The sequence below is a fragment of the Lithobates pipiens genome, unplaced genomic scaffold, assembly GCF_037356315.1.
Source record: "Lithobates pipiens isolate NorthernLeopardFrog02 unplaced genomic scaffold, aLitPip1_a1.2 Scaffold_27, whole genome shotgun sequence".
In the NCBI taxonomy this organism is placed as follows: Eukaryota; Metazoa; Chordata; class Amphibia; order Anura; family Ranidae; genus Lithobates; species Lithobates pipiens.
The window spans coordinates 130,553,973-130,578,841 of record NW_027507788.1 but is presented as its reverse complement, the minus strand read 5'-3'; the positions used below and the strand labels follow the sequence as shown (position 1 = coordinate 130,578,841).

The following is a 24,869-nucleotide window of genomic DNA, read 5'->3' as shown; positions in this document are numbered from 1 at the left end:
CCATTCATCAGTGCTGTGTGCAGGTTACAGGATCACACTATACAGAGGGGTGTCCTGACATTGGGGAAGATGAAAGAGACCAGGGAGGTTATAGAGCCCCTTCTATAGTGTCTCCCAGATGTCTACATGAGGCCCCTCCCCTTCTGTCAGGCAGACCCCTCCCTTTACACTGGGCACGTTAGCTGGGTGACAGCAGAGGGCGATCCTGATTGGCTGGAAGTTTTTTTTTTTTTTTTCCTATCCTGAGCACAGAACTTTTGTCTGAGGTTGTGTTCTCCCTCCCATCCTGTTTCCTCCCCAGGCTACCTCTCCCCCCAAGCCAGCGCAGCATCACAGGGATACCTTCTGTCTCCACATCTCCAGGGAGGGAGCCATCCCCCAAAGCTGGATTCTACAACTTCCATGTAAGCAGCACAGACCAGCCCAGCACCATGTCCAGGTCCGATGAGGTGAACAGACTGACAGAGAATGTGTACAAAGTAAGTATTCTACAAGGATAGCATTGACTTTGCTGGGAGATGGTGGTAGAAGACCCCAGTGTTGTGTACAGATCTCTGTATTGTTCTGATTGATGTATGCACAGCTCACCAACAAAGCCAGATCCTCCCTCTGCATAATGCTAATGAAATATGCTTCCAACTATCTGCTCTAATACATTGCTGTGTACTCTGTGGTGGAAATGTAGAGACTCTGCTTTGATGGATGCATGTAAAACCCACCACCACAGCCAGATCCTCCTTCTACCTAATGTTAGTAAATGAAATAGTAGTTTAGCTAAATGACTATCTGCTGTCCATATCCGATTAAATACATTGCTGTATACTCAGTGGTGTAAATCTGCCTACTCTGCTTTGAGGGATGCATGTGCAGCTCACCATCACTGCCAGATCCTCCTTCTGTCTAATGCTAGTAAATATATTTCATTCAATCTATCAGATGTAAAACAAATATAATGCTGGTATACTATGTGGTGTAAATGTGCCTACTCTGCTTTGAGGGATGCATGTACAGCTCACCACCACAGCCAGATCCTCCTTCTACCTAATGTTACTAAATGAAATAGTAGTTTAGCTTAATAACCATCTGCTGTCCATATCTGATTAAATACATTTCTGTATACTATGTGGTGTAACTGTGCATACTCTGCTTTAATGGATGTCTGTGCAGCTCACCATCACAGCCAGATCCTCCTTCTACCTAATGTTAGTGAATGAAAAATCATTCCAGCTATCTTCTTTGAAACTATTTAATATAATGCTGGTATACTCTGTGATGTAAATGTGCTTTGATTGATGCATGTACGGCTCACCACCACAGCCAGATCCTCCTTCTGTCTAATGTTAGTAAATGAAATCTAAGTTTAGCTAAATGACTATTAAATACATTGCTGTATACTCTGGGGTGTAAATATAGATACTCTTCTTTGACTGATGCATGTAGAGCTCTCCACCAAAGCCAGATCTCTTTCTGCCTAATGTTAGTAAATGAAACATCATCCCAGCTATTTTCTGTAAAAGTAATATATAGATATATTGCTGGTTTACTCTGTGTTGTAACTGTAGATACTCTTCTTTGACTGATGTATGTAGAGCTCTCCACCACAGCCAGATCCTCCTTCTGTCTAATGTTAGTAAATGAGATATCATTCCAGCTAAATTACTATCTGCTGTCCCTAAACCATTATATACATTGCTGTATACTATATGGTGTAAATGTAGATACTCTGCTTTGATTGATGTATGTACAGCTCACCACCTCAGCCAGATCCTCCTTCTATCTAATGCTAGCAAATGAAACATCATTCCAGCTATCTGCTGTAATACTATTTAATATAATGCTGGTGTACTTTGTGATGTAAACTTGCATATTTTGCTTTGATCGCTGCATGTACAGCTCACTACCACAGCCAAATCCTCCTTCTGTCTAATGTTAGTAAATGAATGAGATATCATTCCAACTAAATTACTATCTGCTGTTCCTAAACCATTAAATACATTGCTGTATACTCTGTGGTGTAAATGTACATACTTTGCTTTGATTGATGCATGTACAGCTCACCACCACAGCCAGATCCTTCTTCAGTCTAATGCTATCAATCCTGGTGGAGCAAATTGGATCATGCCTTGCTGGGGTTTTTTGCCTTCCTGTGGATCAACTGTGGGCATAGGATTGTGTATATGGGATTGTATGATCCCCTGCCCCTTTTTATTGGTTGAACAAGATGAACTTGTGTCTTTTTTTCAACCAGACTAACTATGTAACAAGGTATAGCTTGCCACCAAAACCAGATTATCCTTCTACCTAATGCTAGTAAATGAAAAATCATTCCAGCTATCTTCTGTGAAACTATTTAATATAATGCTGGTATACTCTATTACTAATACTTACTATGTGATGTAAATGTGCTTTGATTGATGCATGTACAGCTCACCACCACAGCCAGATCCTTCTGTCTAATGTTAGTAAATTAGATATCATTTCCAGCTAAATGACTATCTGCCGTACATTGCTGTATACTCTGTGGTGTAAATGTAGATACTCTGCTTTGCTTGATGCATGGTAGAGCTCACCACCACAGCCAGATCCTCCTTCTACCTAATGTTAGTAAATGAGATATTCCAGCTAAATTACTGTCTTCTGTCCTTAAACCACTAAATACATTGCTGTATACTCTGTAATGTAAATGTAGATATGCTGCTTTGACTGACACATGGACATCTCACCACCACAGCCAGATCCTCCTTCTGCCCAAAGCTAGTAAATGAAACATCTTTCCAGCTAACTTCTGTAAAACTATTTAATATAATGCTGGTATACTCTGTGGTCTAATTGTACATATTCTGCTTTGATTGATGCATGTGTACAGCTCACCACCATAGCCAAATCCTCCTTCTGCCTAATGCTAGTAAATGAGATATCATTCCAGCTAAATGACTATCTGCTGTCCTTAAACCATTAAATACATTGCTGTATATTGTGTGGTGTAAATGTAGAGACTCTGCTTTGATTGATGTATGTACAGCTCACCACCCCAGCCAGATCCTCCTCTATTTAATGCTAGTAAATGAAAAATCATTCTAGCTAACTGCTGTAAAACCATTTATTGCAATGCTGGTATGCTCTGTGATGTACATGTATACACTTCACTTTGATTGATGCAACATATAAGATTACCACTACTGACTGTGAAATGTCCTCACAGCCTGATTCTCAGCTTATCTAATGGTAATAAATGAAATAGCATACCGTACTAGCTGTTATCTGCTATAAAACCACTGACTGGTGTAAATGTATATACTCTTCACATACAACTCACCACCACAGCCACATTCTCCTTCTGCAAAATGGGAATAAATGAAATCGTATTCTAGCTAACTCCCTATCTTCTGTCCTTAAAGCATTCAATATATAGCTGTATAATCTGTAGTGTAAATGTATAGACTCCACTTTGATTCACATATAGCTCACCACCACAGCCAGATTCTGGCTCATCATGCTTGGGACAATCATAAATCTATACTCAGACACAAAGGTTAAAAGTATAGGGACATTATTATTATTATTATTAGTGATGGACGAACTTCCGACGGGACGTTTCGCGAACGCGAAATGCGAACGGACCCAAACGTTCGCGAAACCGACCGTTCGCCGCGGGCCCCATTGACTTCAATGGGAGGCGAACTTTGCAAACCTTCATGTCGAATTTGCGGCCACGTGGTAATTATTAGGGGGTAAAACGTAGTCCCACCATCTGGACAATGACATAATACATGTATGAGGTGAATTTGGGATCGATAACTACAAGCATTTTTATTTTATTTGGGAAATTGTTCTAACAATTCAGGACTATGGAGCTAATGAAGGCAATGGAGGAGAGGGAAGGTCAGGGACCAGGGTAGGCAAAGAAGAGGGTGCAGGAGATGATCACCAGCAGCGTGACATACCGGAATGACACATGCACCGTGATAGAGGCATCTGACAGCAGCACCGTAATACAGAGCACTGACAGCAGCACCGTGACATACAGCGCTGACAGCAGCACCGTGACATACAGCGCTGACAGCAGCACCGTGACATACAGCGCTGACAGCAGCACCGTGACATACAGCGCTGACAGCAGCACCGTGACATACAGCGCTGACAGCAGCACCGTGACATACAGCGCTGACAGCAGCACCGTGACATACAGCGCTGACAGCAGCACCGTGACATACAGCGCTGACAGCAGCACCGTGACATACAGCGCTGACAGCAGCACCGTGACATACAGCGCTGACAGCAGCACCGTGACATACAGCGCTGACAGCAGCACCGTGACATACAGCGCTGACAGCAGCACCGTGACATACAGCACTGACAGCAGCACCGTAAGCAGCCCCAGGAGGAAGTCAGCACAGCACAGGGATGGTGTGATCCCCTCATAATAAGAACCCCCAGGAGGAAGTCAGCACAGCACAGGGATAGTGTGATCCCTTCATAATAAGAACCCCCAGGAGGAAGTCAGCACAGCACAGGGATATCATAAGCAGCCCCAGTAGAAATATGACACCGCTCAACCTCTTCAAAGAGGAGGGTAGGGGCATATAGTACGGTGTGCTTTTTTGGGTCAAGGAAGTGAGCCAAATGAATTAAGAAGGTCTGTGTGCTTGATTAAAAAAATAGTTTATAGACATATACATGGTCTACTGGTCACATGTGTTGAATTCCTCCGAGATCCATGCCTCATTCATTTTTAGAAATGTGAGGTAGTTAACACTGTGGTGAGCTAGGCGAGTACGCTTATCGGTCACAATCCCCCCTGCTGCGCTGAACGTCCTTTCGGACAGGACACTGGATGAGGGGCAAGCCAACAGTTCGATTGCAAATTGGGCAAGCTCTGGCCAGAGGTCAAGCCTGCCCACCCAGTAGTCTAGGGGTTCATCACTCCTCAGAGCGTCCACATCGGCCGTTAACCCAATGTAGTCGGACACCTGACGGTCTAGGCGTTCCCTGATGCTGGATCCGGATGACACCTGTCGATGGGTCGGCTGAAAGAATGACCTCATATCCGAAGTCACCAACACATCTTCAAACCGGCCTCTTCTTGCAGGCGCTGTTGGATTGGTACCCGCAAATCCTTCTCTGGGAGTGGGAATTGCTCCTCTGCCAGCGCACGCAAAAGCAGAATGCAGCATTTCTCGAAGCAAGGCCTGGAAGTGCTGCATTCTGACAGCCCTCTGCGACGGCGGTAACATTTCCGCCATTTTGTGTTTGTACCGGGGGTCTAAGTACGTTGCCACCCAGTACTGGTCCTTGACCCTCATGCTTTTTATACGGGGGTCCCTATTAAAACACTGGAGCATGAAGGCCCCCATTTGCACTAAAGTGGAAGCGGTGTGGTGGCCTGGCTCCTGCTCATCATCCAGGATAATGTCGTCCTCTTCATTCTCCTCTCCCCATCCTCGCACAACAGGGATCCCAGAAAGGTTTAAAGCATGCTCTTCTTGCTCCTGCTCATCCGCCCCGGCACCATCCTCCTCTGACTCCTCATCAGACTCCTGTTGTTGACTTGTCTCAGATAGAGTAGCCCCCCCTGGGAATTCATCCAGCATTGCGACTTCCTCATCTTCCCGCTCCTGCTCCTCCACAGCCTGATCAATGACACGACGCAATGCACGCTCCAGAAAGAAGGCATAAGGTACCATGTCACTGATGGCGCCATGGCTGCGACTGACCAGTTTGGTGATCTCCTCAAATGGCCGCAGAAGTCTGCATGTGTCGCGCATGAGCAGCCACTGGCGCGGTGAAAAAAAACCCAGCTCCCCAGAACCGTTTCTTTCGCAGAGTTCATACAGGTAGACGTTAACTGCACGTTTCTGCTGGAGCAGCCTATCAAGCATATAGAAGGTTGAGTTCCATCGCGTCGGGCAATCGCAAATAAGACGTCTGACCGGCAGATGGTGTCGCCGCTGAATGTCAGCAAGGCGAGCCATGGCCGTGTAAGATCTTCTGAAATGGGCCGAGATTTTCCTTGCCTGCCGCAAGATGTCCTGGACCCCAGGGTATTTGACAAGGAATCGCTGCACGACCAAGTTTAAGACGTGTGCCATGCACGGCACGTGCGTGATTTTGCCCTGTTTCAATGCGCTAAGCAGATTGGCACCGTTGTCACACACCACTTTACCAACTGTCAAATTGAGCGGTGTTAGCCACTCATCTGCCTGTGAACGCAAAGCTGAAAGGAGTGCCGGGCCAGTGTGGCTCTTTGCTTCCAGGCACAACAGACGCAGCACGGCATGGCAACGTCTCACCTGGCATGTGGAATAGGTTCTGGGGAGCTTGGGCGGTGCAGTGGAAGAGACGCTAGCAGCGGAAAAGGAGGAGGCAGCTGAGGAGGAGAGGGAGGAGGATGGAGTAGGAGGAGGAGAAGAAGAGTCAGGCCTGCATGCAATCCGTGGCGGTAAAACCAAATCTACACGGGTGCCACGGGTTACATGCTTGACGGCCGTCAGAAGGTTCACCCAGTGGGCAGTAAAACTGATATACCTTCCCTGCCCGTGTTTGCTAGACCACGTGTCTGTGGTCAGATGTATCTTGGCACCGACACTGTGTGCCAGAGATACATTCACTTGCCGCTGAACATGGCCATATAGCTCTGGGATGCCCTTCTCTGAGAAATACTTCCTTCCTGGGACCTTCCATTGTGGTGTTCCAATGGCCACAAATTTGCGAAAGGCCTCCGAGTCCACCAGTTTATATGGCAGTAGTTGGCGGGCTATGAGTTCTGACAAGCCAGCCGCCAACCGTTGGGCAAGAGGGTTATCCGGCATCATCATTTTTTTACGCTCAAACATTAGGCCCACGGAAGCCTGCCTTTTTGCAGAAAAATGTGAGCTTGGCGTGATGGAAGGTGGAGTGGAGGACAATTGTGAGGAGAGAGGAGAAGGAGAAGTAGAAGACGAGGCTGGACGGTGAGAGCCTGCAGTGTGGCTTTGTGTGTTCCGTTGCTCCCACTGGGCTCGGTGATGGCTGCTCATGTGCCTTCTTAAGGCGGTCGTCCCTAGGTGAGTATTGGGCTTACCGCGACTAACGCGTTGACTGCAAAGATTGCAGATGGCAACGCTATTGTCAGCAGCGGACACGTTAAAAAAAGCCCACACTGCGGAGCCATGTGCCGGTGTCCTGGGAGCGCCAGATGTGACCGTACATGGTCGATGACTCGCTCCTGATACATTTGCAGTCTGCTTTGTCCCTGCTGTGCAATGTAAGTCATTGCTGCTTCTCCTCCCTATCTGCTGGTCCATATCTCCCTCTGAACTCCCCTCCTCTTCCTCTCTTGTGGGCACCCACGTGACATCACTAGACACGTCATCATCAACGTCACCTTCCCCACCGCTATAAGTAGAGATCTCGGAGTAGGCAGCAACACCGGGGACCAACCTCCTCCTTGGGCTGATCTGGGTACTGGCGTCAGACTGCTGAGTAGCGCTTGTTGCTACCTCCTCTTCCTGATCCAATACCAAGAGTGGCTGCGCATCAGAAATGTCCTCTTGATATGGATCGGAAAATAATTCCAGTGACTCAAGCGGAAGGTATGTGGTGGTGGTGGTGGTGGTCGTGTTGTTGGTGGTAGTGTCTTTGGGGGTGCACATAGCAGAGAGTGAAGAAGAGGGTGCAGATCGAGAGGATGAGGAGGGTGCAGAAGAGTAAGGCTGAGCGAGCCACTCAACCAAGTCTGGTGCATCCTTTAAAGTAATTGAACGCACCTTCTGCAACTTCCCACTTTGGCTCAAGCCTGTTGCTCCTGCCCTACCCCTACCACCCCTGCGGAAGGGCCTGCCTCTTCCTCTGCATGTCATTTTTTAAATGACCCTGTGACAAAACTCTTAGTCCCTATACCGCTGAAGGACTGCTGCAGTATAGGTGAGCGGTCAGCAGTGGTGCACGTCAACCCTATCTATTGTGGACCGATAGCGGTCCTTACAGAACAGCAGACTGTACCGCACTCAAGCCTATGTACCGTAGCACCCTATACCAAGTTACCAGTCCTTATAAGAACTTTTGTGGACCAAGCAGGTTGTGTATTAGTGTTTAGCAGACTGTACGTCAGTCCCTATACCGCTGAAGGACTGCTGCAGTATAGGGCAGCGGTCAGCAGTGGTGCACGTCAACCCTATCTATTGTGGACCGATAGCGGTCCTTACAGAACAGCAGACTGTACCGCACTCAAGCCTATGTACCGTAGCACCCTATACCAAGTTACCAGTCCTTATAAGAACTTTTGTGGAACAAGCAGGTTGTGTGTTAGTGATTAGCAGACTGTACGTCAGTCCCTATACCGCTGAAGGACTGCTGCAGTATAGGGCAGCGGTCAGCAGTGGTGCACGTCAACCCTATCTATTGTGGACCGATAGCGGTCCTTACAGAACAGCAGACTGTACCGCACTCAAGCCTATGTACCGTAGCACCCTATACCAAGTTACCAGTCCTTATAAGAACTTTTGTGGAACAAGCAGGTTGTGTGTTAGTGATTAGCAGACTGTACGTCAGTCCCTATACCGCTGAAGGACTGCTGCAGTATAGGGCAGCGGTCAGCAGTGGTGCACGTCAACCCTATCTATTGTGGACCGATAGCGGTCCTTACAGAACAGCAGACTGTACCGCACTCAAGCCTATGTACCGTAGCACCCTATACCAAGTTACCAGTCCTTATAAGAACTTTTGTGGAACAAGCAGGTTGTGTGTTAGTGATTAGCAGACTGTACGTCAGTCCCTATACCGCTGAAGGACTGCTGCAGTATAGGGCAGCGGTCAGCAGTGGTGCACGTCAACCCTATCTATTGTGGACCGATAGCGGTCCTTACAGAACAGCAGACTGTACCGCACTCAAGCCTATGTACCGTAGCACCCTATACCAAGTTACCAGTCCTTATAAGAACTTTTGTGGACCAAGCAGGTTGTGTATTAGTGTTTAGCAGACTGTACGTCAGTCCCTATACCGCTGAAGGACTGCTGCAGTATAGGTGAGCGGTCAGCAGTGGTGCACGTCAACCCTATCTATTGTGGACCGATAGCGGTCCTTACAGAACAGCAGACTGTACCGCACTCAAGCCTATGTACCGTAGCACCCTATACCAAGTTACCAGTCCTTATAAGAACTTTTGTGGACCAAGCAGGTTGTGTATTAGTGTTTAGCAGACTGTACGTCAGTCCCTATACCGCTGAAGGACTGCTGCAGTATAGGTGAGCGGTCAGCAGTGGTGCACGTCAACCCTATCTATTGTGGACCGATAGCGGTCCTTACAGAACAGCAGACTGTACCGCACTCAAGCCTATGTACCGTAGCACCCTATACCAAGTTACCAGTCCTTATAAGAACTTTTGTGGACCAAGCAGGTTGTGTATTAGTGTTTAGCAGACTGTACGTCAGTCCCTATACCGCTGAAGGACTGCTGCAGTATAGGGCAGCGGTCAGCAGTGGTGCACGTCAACCCTATCTATTGTGGACCGATAGCGGTCCTTACAGAACAGCAGACTGTACCGCACTCAAGCCTATGTACCGTAGCACCCTATACCAAGTTACCAGTCCTTATAAGAACTTTTGTGGAACAAGCAGGTTGTGTGTTAGTGATTAGCAGACTGTACGTCAGTCCCTATACCGCTGAAGGACTGCTGCAGTATAGGGCAGCGGTCAGCAGTGGTGCACGTCAACCCTATCTATTGTGGACCGATAGCGGTCCTTACAGAACAGCAGACTGTACCGCACTCAAGCCTATGTACCGTAGCACCCTATACCAAGTTACCAGTCCTTATAAGAACTTTTGTGGAACAAGTGAGTTGTGAATGTTTAGCAGACTGCAGCAGAAGGGCAGCAGTCAAGTATAATATCCTTTCTATATTTGGAAGAAAGAATATTATACATGTACAAGCCTATTACTGTACCACTGATACCAGTCCTGAAAAGAACCTTTGTGGAACTAATAATAACAGCAAGTCTTTAAAATTACCCTCACTGCCTGACAACACTGCTTCCTTCCTGTCCCTATACAAATTGGCAAAAAAAGAGAACGATTAGTGGTTACTGGAACAGCTCTTTTGTGGACCTTGATAGTAACAGCTAATGATGATGATGATGATGATGATGATGAAAGACTAATCTGGCTGTCCCTGTAGCATACACTGTCCTTTCCCTTTCTCTAAACTAACAAAAGACACTCAGGCTGCTGCAAGAATCAGCAGCACAGCAAACCTATCAACACCTAACACCTATACCAGTCCTGAAAAGAACTTTTGTGTACCAAATAGCTAGTGGTTTATCTCTCCCTACTCCACACAGGAACCTGTCCCTATCTTAACAGAAGAAAGAATGTAAAATGGCCACCGGATCGGGTGTATTTATAGGTTAGGGGGAATGTACAAGTGTCCATGTGCTGTCATGTCTCAATTGGCTGTCCTGTATCACATGATAAACGTGTCACCAAAGGTTAAAGTTCTTGTATACATTAAACACGTAAGTCCGCCGCGGCGAACGACGGAAAAAGGCGTTCGAACGTGCGGACCGCGAATGTCGGAAATTCGCCGCGAAACGACCGCCGGGCGAACCGTTCGGCCATCACTAATTATTATTATACAGGATTTATATGGCGCCAACAGTTTGCACAGAGCTTTACAACATGAAGGCAGACAGTACACTTACAATACAAATCAATACAGGAGGGACTAGAGGTCCCTGCTCGTTAGAGCTTACTCTAGGGACCACCTAGACTTTGTCTGCTGTTTTTGTGTTCTAATAGTAGTAAATGAAATGCAATGGCTAACTGCCACTGTCAGAACCTGATTCTAAAGCTGACCATACATTACTAGTTTTCGGAACGTTGGTTTGACTGTGTAATGGTTAGTGGGGTCAATCAATGTTTCTTTTTGACCGCAGGAAAGAGAAAATTTGAACGAGCAGGATGGACAATTTTTTCTTGAACAAAAAAATTCTAATTGTGGCAGCAATATTTCTATGAATATTTGAAAGACTTTAGTCTGCCCAATGGTATCAAATAAAATAGCATTCTAGCTAATATACTATCTGTTGTAAAATCATTGAATACAATGCTGGTATACTCTGTAATGTAAAGACTCTGGCTTATGCATGGGACAAACATAGATTTATAGTCTGACAAAAAAGTTGAAAAAACCTTTTCTGCTTTTTAACTAAATGATTTTATTCTGTTAAACATTGACTGATGCATGTACATCTAGATTCTGGCTCATGTGTGGGACAAACGTAGATATACTGTAAACTCAGATAAAAAGGTTTAAAAAATAAAATAGGGGAAGACTTAAACACTTAGAGCAGGGGTCTTCAAACCTTCTAAGCAAAGGGCCAGTTAATTGTCCATCAGGCTTTAGGGGGGCACGGCTGTGGCCAGTGGGAGTAGAAAATGCCTTGGCATCGGTGCACCAACATTAGTTTTAATTGGAGGAATAGTGCTCCATTGTTGATATCAATAAGAATAGTGCCCCATTGATGGTGTCAGTAGAGGGAATGGTGCTCCATCATTGGTGTCAGTTGGTGAAATAGTGCCCCAGAGCAAGCAAAGGATGACATCTGGTCCCCGGGCCACAGTTTGGAGACCATTGACTAATGCCGCGTACACACGATCGTAATTTTGGTTGGAAAAAGCTCTGATGGTTTTCCCGACGGAATACAGACAGGATTTTGCTCAAGCTGTCTTGCATACACACGGTCACACCAAATTCCGACCGTCAAGAACGTGGTGACGTACAACACGTACGACGGGACTAGAAAAACGAAGTTCAATAGCCAGTAGCCAATAGCTTCCATCTCGTAGTTGAATCTGAGCATGCGTGAGTTTTTGCGCGTTGGAATTGCATACACATGATCGGAATTTCCTATAGAAAGTTTTTCAGTCGGAAAAATTTAGAACATGCTCTCAAATTTTTGCTGGCGGGAATTCGGGCAGCTAAATTCTAATGGAGCATACACACGGTCGGTCGCATTTTCAGATGAAAAGCTTTCATCGGTCTTTTGCTGGGCGAAAATTACAATCGTGTGCACGTGGCATTAGAGTTTGATCAGACTTTGCGGTTAAAGGGGGGGTGGGGCACTAAAACTGCCACTTTAAGCTTCAAAGGCAGTGGGCGGCGGTGTTTTCATGGCACAGTCGCAACGTCTACGGCAAAAATGATTGCTCCTGTCACACTCAGCACGCAGTACCGCTACAAACATGACCCATTCAAGTGAATGGAGGTGGCACCAAAATCTGAATGTGGATTGCTCATTAGAGTCATGACAGGCCTGAGACTTTTTCTAAAGTTGGGGGTTTTATGTGTTCCTATGCCTATTGGCGGTAAAAGAAACAGCATTCTAGCTAAATGCTTATTGGCAATTTTAAAAAAATGTAATACGTTGCTGGTGTGGTATTGATTGATGTACATATTGTTCCTCTGTGACATGTCCTCAAAGTCTGATGCTCAGTCTGCCTAATGGCGATAAATGAAATTGCATTCTACTTCATTGATACCTGTTGTAAAAACATTTGATACATTGTTGGTATACAAAGAGCAGAGTAGCATTAAAAATAAACAAACAAAAGAAAAACAAAAAAGAAACAGTATCAACTTTAAAAACTAGAGCAAAGCTTGCTAATACCTGGTATCTAGCTTATTCCATATTTCCCTGGTCAAAAACTTTGTGTTGAATGACTTCAGTGCTTATTGATATTCATAGTTTATTGATAGATGGAACTGGCCATACACTTATTGATCCAAATGTTCAGTAAAAAAGATCACTAGCAACCCTTTTTCACTCCTATGTTGATTTCTTCAGCCCAAATTTGTAGGATCAAAGAAAAAAGTGATTGGGTGGGTTGAAAATCGTTGATTGTATGCAGACTGATCACATGTATGACCCAATCAATGGGCTGAAGCTGTTTTTTTTATTTTTTTATTAAACATTTTATTTATTTTATTAGACAATGAAAGCGGACACTCTGACGAAGGTGAATTTAGCATTTGTGTTACATCAAATGATTACCGTAGACATCCCATCCATTGAAGAAATTAGATTAAATGGTTGATTGCATGAAAAAAGTACATTACGTTGTAAACCCAAAAGCAAACATTTATTATATTGTAGCTTACCAGTTATTAGACATGGTGTATGGATTCGTTTTCATTTTAATGCTTTTATTCCTTTTTTTTCACCTAATACAGCCGAAAAGACTGTTGCTGTTGAAACCTAATAAGCTGTCCTGTAAATGTAGCAGGTAGAGGATTGAGGCAAACCATTTTGCACTGATAGGGGTGCTTACAATAATCAGGTTTTATTAATTTACGTAAAACGTTTATCCCACAAGGAAATGATCTTTTACTGTAATTGCTTAAAAAATGTTAGCTGGAGTTTGGCTTAAATTTGTTAGAGTATGTAAATCTGGTAGTACTTCTAACACTCCCCTCCTCCCAGACTAAGAATGCTGCTAGACAAATCTGCCCCCTGTGCTCATTCATCCAGATCAGAGGTATTCCAATACAGGGGGTATGTTGCTGGCCAGATCACCATTTGAAAACAGAGGGAAAAAGCCTAAAAAATAAAACGAATGCAGCCACCACATCTGATGATTCATAAGCTGCAATTTGTTAAGATTTGGGTTTTATACCACCCTAAGCTGGCCGTACACTGTTAGAAATCTGGTTGAAATTCCCCTGATTGAGAAGTTCTAAGCCCTTGTACACACGGTCGGATTTTGTCCAAAACTTGTGTTGCATACATACTGTGGGACAAAGTTGTCGGAAAATCCGATCGTACGTAACGTGACGACGTTATTTCGTTACGACGGGACTATGTTCAGGCTTATAGCCAATAGCTTTGGTCTAGGAATTTGATCTGAGCATGCGTGGCACTTTGTCCAATCAGAATTCTCTACACACAAAGTCCAATTGGATCATTTTGTCGGAAAGTTTTATAGCCCAGCTCTAAAACTTTGTCCGTCGGATATTCTGACGGAAACAGTCCGATGGAGCCCACACACAGTCGGATTATTCGACAACACGGTCCGATCGGACATTTTCCATCGGAATGTCCGACCGTGGGTACAAGGGCTAAGAGTGGGTCGCCATACCAGATCATCAAATGTTGGTTGCTGAAAATTGTCAACCAGACAGCATTTACAGCCAATAAACTGCAGCCACTGTTCAGGTAATCTGACAGTTGGTCCTAGTCACTGTCAGAATACGTGAACCTGATAGGGAATTTGACCATCCATCCTGTTTGTGTGGTTGGCAGAATCTATTCGATTTCTGTTATTCAGTTAGTCGGCTGAATAAAAGAAATCTATTAGTGCAGGGGTGTCCAACCTGTGGCATGCAGCCCTACACAAAATTGTAAACTTGTGGCTATGAATGTTCACTTCTGTAAGAATGCCGGGAAAGCTGTGTTTGGCATAGCACCCGCAGCAGACAAGACAAGCAGAGCCCAGGAAAGTCTGAGGGGGTGCAGTAGCACTGGTGGCACATTCAGGGACTCCCGTTATCTAGCACTAGCCAAGTAAGTGGATCTAGGGGTGGGCTGCGCCACCCCCAATGCCCTCAGCCCTCCCTTTACCCCTGGCACCATGCCTAGCTGTCTCCTATCCCTGCACTGTACACACACAGCCTGGACACACAGCACATAGAAATCCAATCATCTTTCCTACTTTTTCTGCTCATCAGTTATCCTTAGGCCCCATTCACAGTTCGCAATTTTTTATTGCGGGCAGAATCGCAAATGCACTGCAATCGAGGCAAAGCACACCACGCATGTTTGAGTGCCATTCATTCTTAATGGCACCTGAAATGTGGTGCGATTTTGATGCGATTGACACGTGACAGAATCATGTGACAATCACAGCAAAATACACCGCTCCAAGCTTGTCACCCAAACAGGAGCAAGAGCTTCTTCTGGGTGACAGCTTCACGTGATGTTATTGGCACAATTTAAAATCACAAAATATGAATGGGGCGTTATTGTTTTTTTTTTTATATGTGTGACCTAAAACAATTTCTCTTCTTTCAATGTGGCCCTAGAGAGTCAAAATGTTGGACACCCCTGTATTAGTGTATGGACAGCTTTAACCTCCTCCCACCCGCCATATAGACAAATAATGGCAGGCAGGCAGGATCCCCTCTCGTTCGGGGGGGACGTCACATAATGTGGCTCTTTGCCAATGGGATCGGCTGTGTCCACATGTAAACATCATCACATGTAAACACAGAAATGTCATTAATTGGCTCTCCTCGCTAGTGATGGACGAACTTCCGACGGGACGTTTCGCGAAAGCGAAATGCGAACGGACCCAAACGTTCGCGAAACCGAACGTTCGCCGCGGGCCCCATTGACTTCAATGGGAGGCGAACTTTGCAAACCTTCATGTCGAATTTGCGGCCACGTGGTAATTATTAGGGGGTAAAACGTAGTCCCACCATCTGGACAATGACATAATACATGTATGAGGTGAATTTGGGATCGATAACTACAAGCATTTTTATTTTATTTGGGAAATTGTTCTAACAATTCAGGACTATGGAGCTAATGAAGGCAATGGAGGAGAGGGAAGGTCAGGGACCAGGGTAGGCAAAGAAGAGGGTGCAGGAGATGATCACCAGCAGCGTGACATACCGGAATGACACATGCACCGTGATAGAGGCATCTGACAGCAGCACCGTAATACAGAGCACTGACAGCAGCACCGTGACATACAGCGCTGACAGCAGCACCGTGACATACAGCGCTGACAGCAGCACCGTGACATACAGCGCTGACAGCAGCACCGTGACATACAGCGCTGACAGCAGCACCGTGACATACAGCGCTGACAGCAGCACCGTGACATACAGCGCTGACAGCAGCACCGTGACATACAGCGCTGACAGCAGCACCGTGACATACAGCGCTGACAGCAGCACCGTGACATACAGCGCTGACAGCAGCACCGTGACATACAGCGCTGACAGCAGCACCGTGACATACAGCGCTGACAGCAGCACCGTGACATACAGCGCTGACAGCAGCACCGTGACATACAGCACTGACAGCAGCACCGTAAGCAGCCCCAGGAGGAAGTCAGCACAGCACAGGGATGGTGTGATCCCCTCATAATAAGAACCCCCAGGAGGAAGTCAGCACAGCACAGGGATAGTGTGATCCCTTCATAATAAGAACCCCCAGGAGGAAGTCAGCACAGCACAGGGATATCATAAGCAGCCCCAGTAGAAATATGACACCGCTCAACCTCTTCAAAGAGGAGGGTAGGGGCATATAGTACGGTGTGCTTTTTTGGGTCAAGGAAGTGAGCCAAATGAATTAAGAAGGTCTGTGTGCTTGATTAAAAAAATAGTTTATAGACATATACATGGTCTACTGGTCACATGTGTTGAATTCCTCCGAGATCCATGCCTCATTCATTTTTAGAAATGTGAGGTAGTTAACACTGTGGTGAGCTAGGCGAGTACGCTTATCGGTCACAATCCCCCCTGCTGCGCTGAACGTCCTTTCGGACAGGACACTGGATGAGGGGCAAGCCAACAGTTCGATTGCAAATTGGGCAAGCTCTGGCCAGAGGTCAAGCCTGCCCACCCAGTAGTCTAGGGGTTCATCACTCCTCAGAGCGTCCACATCGGCCGTTAACCCAATGTAGTCGGACACCTGACGGTCTAGGCGTTCCCTGATGCTGGATCCGGATGACACCTGTCGATGGGTCGGCTGAAAGAATGACCTCATATCCGAAGTCACCAACACATCTTCAAACCGGCCTCTTCTTGCAGGCGCTGTTGGATTGGTACCCGCAAATCCTTCTCTGGGAGTGGGAATTGCTCCTCTGCCAGCGCACGCAAAAGCAGAATGCAGCATTTCTCGAAGCAAGGCCTGGAAGTGCTGCATTCTGACAGCCCTCTGCGACGGCGGTAACATTTCCGCCATTTTGTGTTTGTACCGGGGGTCTAAGTACGTTGCCACCCAGTACTGGTCCTTGACCCTCATGCTTTTTATACGGGGGTCCCTATTAAAACACTGGAGCATGAAGGCCCCCATTTGCACTAAAGTGGAAGCGGTGTGGTGGCCTGGCTCCTGCTCATCATCCAGGATAATGTCGTCCTCTTCATTCTCCTCTCCCCATCCTCGCACAACAGGGATCCCAGAAAGGTTTAAAGCATGCTCTTCTTGCTCCTGCTCATCCGCCCCGGCACCATCCTCCTCTGACTCCTCATCAGACTCCTGTTGTTGACTTGTCTCAGATAGAGTAGCCCCCCCTGGGAATTCATCCAGCATTGCGACTTCCTCATCTTCCCGCTCCTGCTCCTCCACAGCCTGATCAATGACACGACGCAATGCACGCTCCAGAAAGAAGGCATAAGGTACCATGTCACTGATGGCGCCATGGCTGCGACTGACCAGTTTGGTGATCTCCTCAAATGGCCGCAGAAGTCTGCATGTGTCGCGCATGAGCAGCCACTGGCGCGGTGAAAAAAAACCCAGCTCCCCAGAACCGTTTCTTTCGCAGAGTTCATACAGGTAGACGTTAACTGCACGTTTCTGCTGGAGCAGCCTATCAAGCATATAGAAGGTTGAGTTCCATCGCGTCGGGCAATCGCAAATAAGACGTCTGACCGGCAGATGGTGTCGCCGCTGAATGTCAGCAAGGCGAGCCATGGCCGTGTAAGATCTTCTGAAATGGGCCGAGATTTTCCTTGCCTGCCGCAAGATGTCCTGGACCCCAGGGTATTTGACAAGGAATCGCTGCACGACCAAGTTTAAGACGTGTGCCATGCACGGCACGTGCGTGATTTTGCCCTGTTTCAATGCGCTAAGCAGATTGGCACCGTTGTCACACACCACTTTACCAACTGTCAAATTGAGCGGTGTTAGCCACTCATCTGCCTGTGAACGCAAAGCTGAAAGGAGTGCCGGGCCAGTGTGGCTCTTTGCTTCCAGGCACAACAGACGCAGCACGGCATGGCAACGTCTCACCTGGCATGTGGAATAGGTTCTGGGGAGCTTGGGCGGTGCAGTGGAAGAGACGCTAGCAGCGGAAAAGGAGGAGGCAGCTGAGGAGGAGAGGGAGGAGGATGGAGTAGGAGGAGGAGAAGAAGAGTCAGGCCTGCATGCAATCCGTGGCGGTAAAACCAAATCTACACGGGTGCCACGGGTTACATGCTTGACGGCCGTCAGAAGGTTCACCCAGTGGGCAGTAAAACTGATATACCTTCCCTGCCCGTGTTTGCTAGACCACGTGTCTGTGGTCAGATGTATCTTGGCACCGACACTGTGTGCCAGAGATACATTCACTTGCCGCTGAACATGGCCATATAGCTCTGGGATGCCCTTCTCTGAGAAATACTTCCTTCCTGGGACCTTCCATTGTGGTGTTCCAATGGCCACAAATTTGCGAAAGGCCTCCGAGTCCACCAGTTTATATGGCAGTAGTTGGCGGGCTATGAGTTCTGACAAGCCAGCCGCCAACCGTTGGGCAAGAGGGTTATCCGGCATCATCATTTTTTTACGCTCAAACATTAGGCCCACGGAAGCCTGCCTTTTTGCAGAAAAATGTGAGCTTGGCGTGATGGAAGGTGGAGTGGAGGACAATTGTGAGGAGAGAGGAGAAGGAGAAGTAGAAGACGAGGCTGGACGGTGAGAGCCTGCAGTGTGGCTTTGTGTGTTCCGTTGCTCCCACTGGGCTCGGTGATGGCTGCTCATGTGCCTTCTTAAGGCGGTCGTCCCTAGGTGAGTATTGGGCTTACCGCGACTAACGCGTTGACTGCAAAGATTGCAGATGGCAACGCTATTGTCAGCAGCGGACACGTTAAAAAAAGCCCACACTGCGGAGCCATGTGCCGGTGTCCTGGGAGCGCCAGATGTGACCGTACATGGTCGATGACTCGCTCCTGATACATTTGCAGTCTGCTTTGTCCCTGCTGTGCAATGTAAGTCATTGCTGCTTCTCCTCCCTATCTGCTGGTCCATATCTCCCTCTGAACTCCCCTCCTCTTCCTCTCTTGTGGGCACCCACGTGACATCACTAGACACGTCATCATCAACGTCACCTTCCCCACCGCTATAAGTAGAGATCTCGGAGTAGGCAGCAACACCGGGGACCAACCTCCTCCTTGGGCTGATCTGGGTACTGGCGTCAGACTGCTGAGTAGCGCTTGTTGCTACCTCCTCTTCCTGATCCAATACCAAGAGTGGCTGCGCATCAGAAATGTCCTCTTGATATGGATCGGAAAATAATTCCAGTGACTCAAGCGGAAGGTATGTGGTGGTGGTGGTGGTGGTCGTGTTGTTGGTGGTAGTGTCTTTGGGGGTGCACATAGCAGAGAGTGAAGAAGAGGGTGCAGATCGAGAGGATGAGGAGGGTGCAGAAGAGTAAGGCTGAGCGAGCCACTCAACCAAGTCTGGTGCATCCTTTAAAGTAATTGAACGCACCTTCTGCAACTTCCCACTTTGGCTCAAGCCTGTTGCTCCTGCCCTACCCCTACCACCCCTGCGGAAGGGCCTGCCTCTTCCTCTGCCTGTCATTTTTTAAATGACCCTGTGACAAAACTCTTAGTCCCTATACCGCTGAAGGACTGCTGCAGTATAGGTGAGCGGTCAGCAGTGGTGCACGTCAACCCTATCTATTGTGGACCTATAGCGGTCCTTACAGAACAGCAGACTGTACCGCACTCAAGCCTATGTACCGTAGCACCCTATACCAAGTTACCAGTCCTTATAAGAACTTTTGTGGACCAAGCAGGTTGTGTATTAGTGTTTAGCAGACTGTACGTCAGTCCCTATACCGCTGAAGGACTGCTGCAGTATAGGGCAGCGGTCAGCAGTGGTGCACGTCAACCCTATCTATTGTGGACCGATAGCGGTCCTTACAGAACAGCAGACTGTACCGCACTCAAGCCTATGTACCGTAGCACCCTATACCAAGTTACCAGTCCTTATAAGAACTTTTGTGGACCAAGCAGGTTGTGTATTAGTGTTTAGCAGACTGTACGTCAGTCCCTATACCGCTGAAGGACTGCTGCAGTATAGGGCAGCGGTCAGCAGTGGTGCACGTCAACCCTATCTATTGTGGACCGATAGCGGTCCTTACAGAACAGCAGACTGTACCGCACTCAAGCCTATGTACCGTAGCACCCTATACCAAGTTACCAGTCCTTATAAGAACTTTTGTGGACCAAGCAGGTTGTGTATTAGTGTTTAGCAGACTGTACGTCAGTCCCTATACCGCTGAAGGACTGCTGCAGTATAGGGCAGCGGTCAGCAGTGGTGCACGTCAACCCTATCTATTGTGGACCGATAGCGGTCCTTACAGAACAGCAGACTGTACCGCACTCAAGCCTATGTACCGTAGCACCCTATACCAAGTTACCAGTCCTTATAAGAACTTTTGTGGAACAAGCAGGTTGTGTGTTAGTGATTAGCAGACTGTACGTCAGTCCCTATACTGCTGAAGGACTGCTGCAGTATAGGTGAGCGGTCAGCAGTGGTGCACGTCAACCCTATCTATTGTGGACCTATAGCGGTCCTTACAGAACAGCAGACTGTACCGCACTCAAGCCTATGTACCGTAGCACCCTATACCAAGTTACCAGTCCTTATAAGAACTTTTGTGGACCAAGCAGGTTGTGTATTAGTGTTTAGCAGACTGTACGTCAGTCCCTATACCGCTGAAGGACTGCTGCAGTATAGGGCAGCGGTCAGCAGTGGTGCACGTCAACCCTATCTATTGTGGACCGATAGCGGTCCTTACAGAACAGCAGACTGTACCGCACTCAAGCCTATGTACCGTAGCACCCTATACCAAGTTACCAGTCCTTATAAGAACTTTTGTGGACCAAGCAGGTTGTGTATTAGTGTTTAGCAGACTGTACGTCAGTCCCTATACCGCTGAAGGACTGCTGCAGTATAGGGCAGCGGTCAGCAGTGGTGCACGTCAACCCTATCTATTGTGGACCGATAGCGGTCCTTACAGAACAGCAGACTGTACCGCACTCAAGCCTATGTACCGTAGCACCCTATACCAAGTTACCAGTCCTTATAAGAACTTTTGTGGAACAAGCAGGTTGTGTGTTAGTGATTAGCAGACTGTACGTCAGTCCCTATACCGCTGAAGGACTGCTGCAGTATAGGTGAGCGGTCAGCAGTGGTGCACGTCAACCCTATCTATTGTGGACCGATAGCGGTCCTTACAGAACAGCAGACTGTACCGCACTCAAGCCTATGTACCGTAGCACCCTATACCAAGTTACCAGTCCTTATAAGAACTTTTGTGGAACAAGCAGGTTGTGTGTTAGTGATTAGCAGACTGTACGTCAGTCCCTATACCGCTGAAGGACTGCTGCAGTATAGGTGAGCGGTCAGCAGTGGTGCACGTCAACCCTATCTATTGTGGACCGATAGCGGTCCTTACAGAACAGCAGACTGTACCGCACTCAAGCCTATGTACCGTAGCACCCTATACCAAGTTACCAGTCCTTATAAGAACTTTTGTGGACCAAGCAGGTTGTGTATTAGTGTTTAGCAGACTGTACGTCAGTCCCTATACCGCTGAAGGACTGCTGCAGTATAGGGCAGCGGTCAGCAGTGGTGCACGTCAACCCTATCTATTGTGGACCGATAGCGGTCCTTACAGAACAGCAGACTGTACCGCACTCAAGCCTATGTACCGTAGCACCCTATACCAAGTTACCAGTCCTTATAAGAACTTTTGTGGAACAAGCAGGTTGTGTGTTAGTGATTAGCAGACTGTACGTCAGTCCCTATACCGCTGAAGGACTGCTGCAGTATAGGTGAGCGGTCAGCAGTGGTGCACGTCAACCCTATCTATTGTGGACCTATAGCGGTCCTTACAGAACAGCAGACTGTACCGCACTCAAGCCTATGTACCGTAGCACCCTATACCAAGTTACCAGTCCTTATAAGAACTTTTGTGGACCAAGCAGGTTGTGTATTAGTGTTTAGCAGACTGTACGTCAGTCCCTATACCGCTGAAGGACTGCTGCAGTATAGGGCAGCGGTCAGCAGTGGTGCACGTCAACCCTATCTATTGTGGACCGATAGCGGTCCTTACAGAACAGCAGACTGTACCGCACTCAAGCCTATGTACCGTAGCACCCTATACCAAGTTACCAGTCCTTATAAGAACTTTTGTGGAACAAGCAGGTTGTGTGTTAGTGATTAGCAGACTGTACGTCAGTCCCTATACCGCTGAAGGACTGCTGCAGTATAGGGCAGCGGTCAGCAGTGGTGCACGTCAACCCTATCTATTGTGGACCGATAGCGGTCCTTACAGAACAGCAGACTGTACCGCACTCAAGCCTATGTACCGTAGCACCCTATACCAAGTTACCAGTCCTTATAAGAACTTTTGTGGAACAAGCAGGTTGTGTGTTAGTGATTAGCAGACTGTACGTCAGTCCCTATACCGCTGAAGGACTGCTGCAGTATAGGTGAGCGGTCAGCAGTGGTGCACGTCAACCCTATCTATTGTGGACCGATAGCGGTCCTTACAGAACAGCAGACTGTACCGCACTCAAGCCTATGTACCGTAGCACCCTATACCAAGTTACCAGTCCTTATAAGAACTTTTGTGGACCAAGCAGGTTGTGTATTAGTGTTTAGCAGACTGTACGTCAGTCCCTATACCGCTGAAGGACTGCTGCAGTATAGGGCAGCGGTCAGCAGTGGTGCACGTCAACCCTATCTATTGTGGACCGATAGCGGTCCTTACAGAACAGCAGACTGTACCGCACTCAAGCCTATGTACCGTAGCACCCTATACCAAGTTACCAGTCCTTATAAGAACTTTTGTGGAACAAGCAGGTTGTGTGTTAGTGATTAGCAGACTGTACGTCAGTCCCTATACCGCTGAAGGACTGCTGCAGTATAGGTGAGCGGTCAGCAGTGGTGCACGTCAACCCTATCTATTGTGGACCTATAGCGGTCCTTACAGAACAGCAGACTGTACCGCACTCAAGCCTATGTACCGTAGCACCCTATACCAAGTTACCAGTCCTTATAAGAACTTTTGTGGACCAAGCAGGTTGTGTATTAGTGTTTAGCAGACTGTACGTCAGTCCCTATACCGCTGAAGGACTGCTGCAGTATAGGGCAGCGGTCAGCAGTGGTGCACGTCAACCCTATCTATTGTGGACCGATAGCGGTCCTTACAGAACAGCAGACTGTACCGCACTCAAGCCTATGTACCGTAGCACCCTATACCAAGTTACCAGTCCTTATAAGAACTTTTGTGGAACAAGCAGGTTGTGTGTTAGTGATTAGCAGACTGTACGTCAGTCCCTATACCGCTGAAGGACTGCTGCAGTATAGGGCAGCGGTCAGCAGTGGTGCACGTCAACCCTATCTATTGTGGACCGATAGCGGTCCTTACAGAACAGCAGACTGTACCGCACTCAAGCCTATGTACCGTAGCACCCTATACCAAGTTACCAGTCCTTATAAGAACTTTTGTGGAACAAGTGAGTTGTGAATGTTTAGCAGACTGCAGCAGAAGGGCAGCAGTCAAGTATAATATCCTTTCTATATTTGGAAGAAAGAATATTATACATGTACAAGCCTATTACTGTACCACTGATACCAGTCCTGAAAAGAACCTTTGTGGAACTAATAATAACAGCAAGTCTTTAAAATTACCCTCACTGCCTGACAACACTGCTTCCTTCCTGTCCCTATACAAATTGGCAAAAAAAGAGAACGATTAGTGGTTACTGGAACAGCTCTTTTGTGGACCTTGATAGTAACAGCTAATGATGATGATGATGATGATGATGATGAAAGACTAATCTGGCTGTCCCTGTAGCATACACCGTCCTTTCCCTTTCTCTAAACTAACAAAAGACACTCAGGCTGCTGCAAGAATCAGCAGCACAGCAAACCTATCAACACCTAACACCTATACCAGTCCTGAAAAGAACTTTTGTGTACCAAATAGCTAGTGGTTTATCTCTCCCTACTCCACACAGGAACCTGTCCCTATCGTAACAGAAGAAAGAATGTAAAATGGCCACCGGATCGGGTGTATTTATAGGTTAGGGGGAATGTCCAAGTGTCCATGTGCTGTCATGTCTCAATTGGCTGTCCTGTATCACATGATAAACGTGTCACCAAAGGTTAAAGTTCTTGTATACATTAAACACGTAAGTCCGCCGCGGCGAACGACGGAAAAAGGCGTTCGAACGTGCGGACCGCGAATGTCGGAAATTCGCCGCGAAACGACCGCCGGGCGAAACGTTCGTCCATCACTACTCCTCGCCTCACACTGATGCTGATCAGCGGCATCTCCTCACAAGAGAGACCTGTATAAATATCTGTGCAGCCCCAACAGTGTCCAGCAGTGATGGCAGTCAGTGCCCATTGGTGATGCCAATCTGTGCCCATCAGTGATGCCACTTTGTGCCCATCAGTGATGCCAATCAGTGCCCATCAGAAATGGCAGTCAGTGCCTGCTTTTCAGTGGCCGTGAGTGCCTGCTTATCAGTGCCGCCTATCTGTGCCACCTATCATTGCCCATATGTGCCGTCTATCAGTGCTGCATATCAGTGCCCTATCAGTGCTCATCATTGCTGCATATTACTGCCTCCTCATCAGTGCCACCTCATCAGTGCCCATAAGTACCACCTTATCAGTGCCCATTAGTGCAGCCTATCAGTGCCCATAAGTGCCACCTTATCAGTGCAACCTATCAGTGCAGCCTCATCAGCGCACATCAATGAAGGAGAAAAAATTACTCATTTACAAAATTTTCTGACAGAGACTAAGGAAATTTTTCTTTTAACATTTCCGGGCGTTTTTCTAGAAAAAAAAGAAAAACTCAGCAAGGATTAAATGCTACCAA

The 24,869-nt window shown here is 47.3% G+C and overlaps 1 protein-coding gene across 1 annotated transcript in view; it reads left to right on the top strand.

The window, feature by feature from the left end:
* Nucleotides 1–244: 244 nt before the first annotated feature.
* LOC143934121 (BAR/IMD domain-containing adapter protein 2-like) overlaps nt 245–24,869 on the top strand; it is a 250,433-nt gene continuing 225,808 nt past the window's right edge. The window contains exon 1 of the mRNA XM_077457444.1: nt 245–479. Coding sequence (XP_077313570.1) covers nt 432–479 — 48 coding nt within the window. The 5' untranslated portion in view covers nt 245–431. The remainder of the gene's footprint in view (nt 480–24,869) is intronic.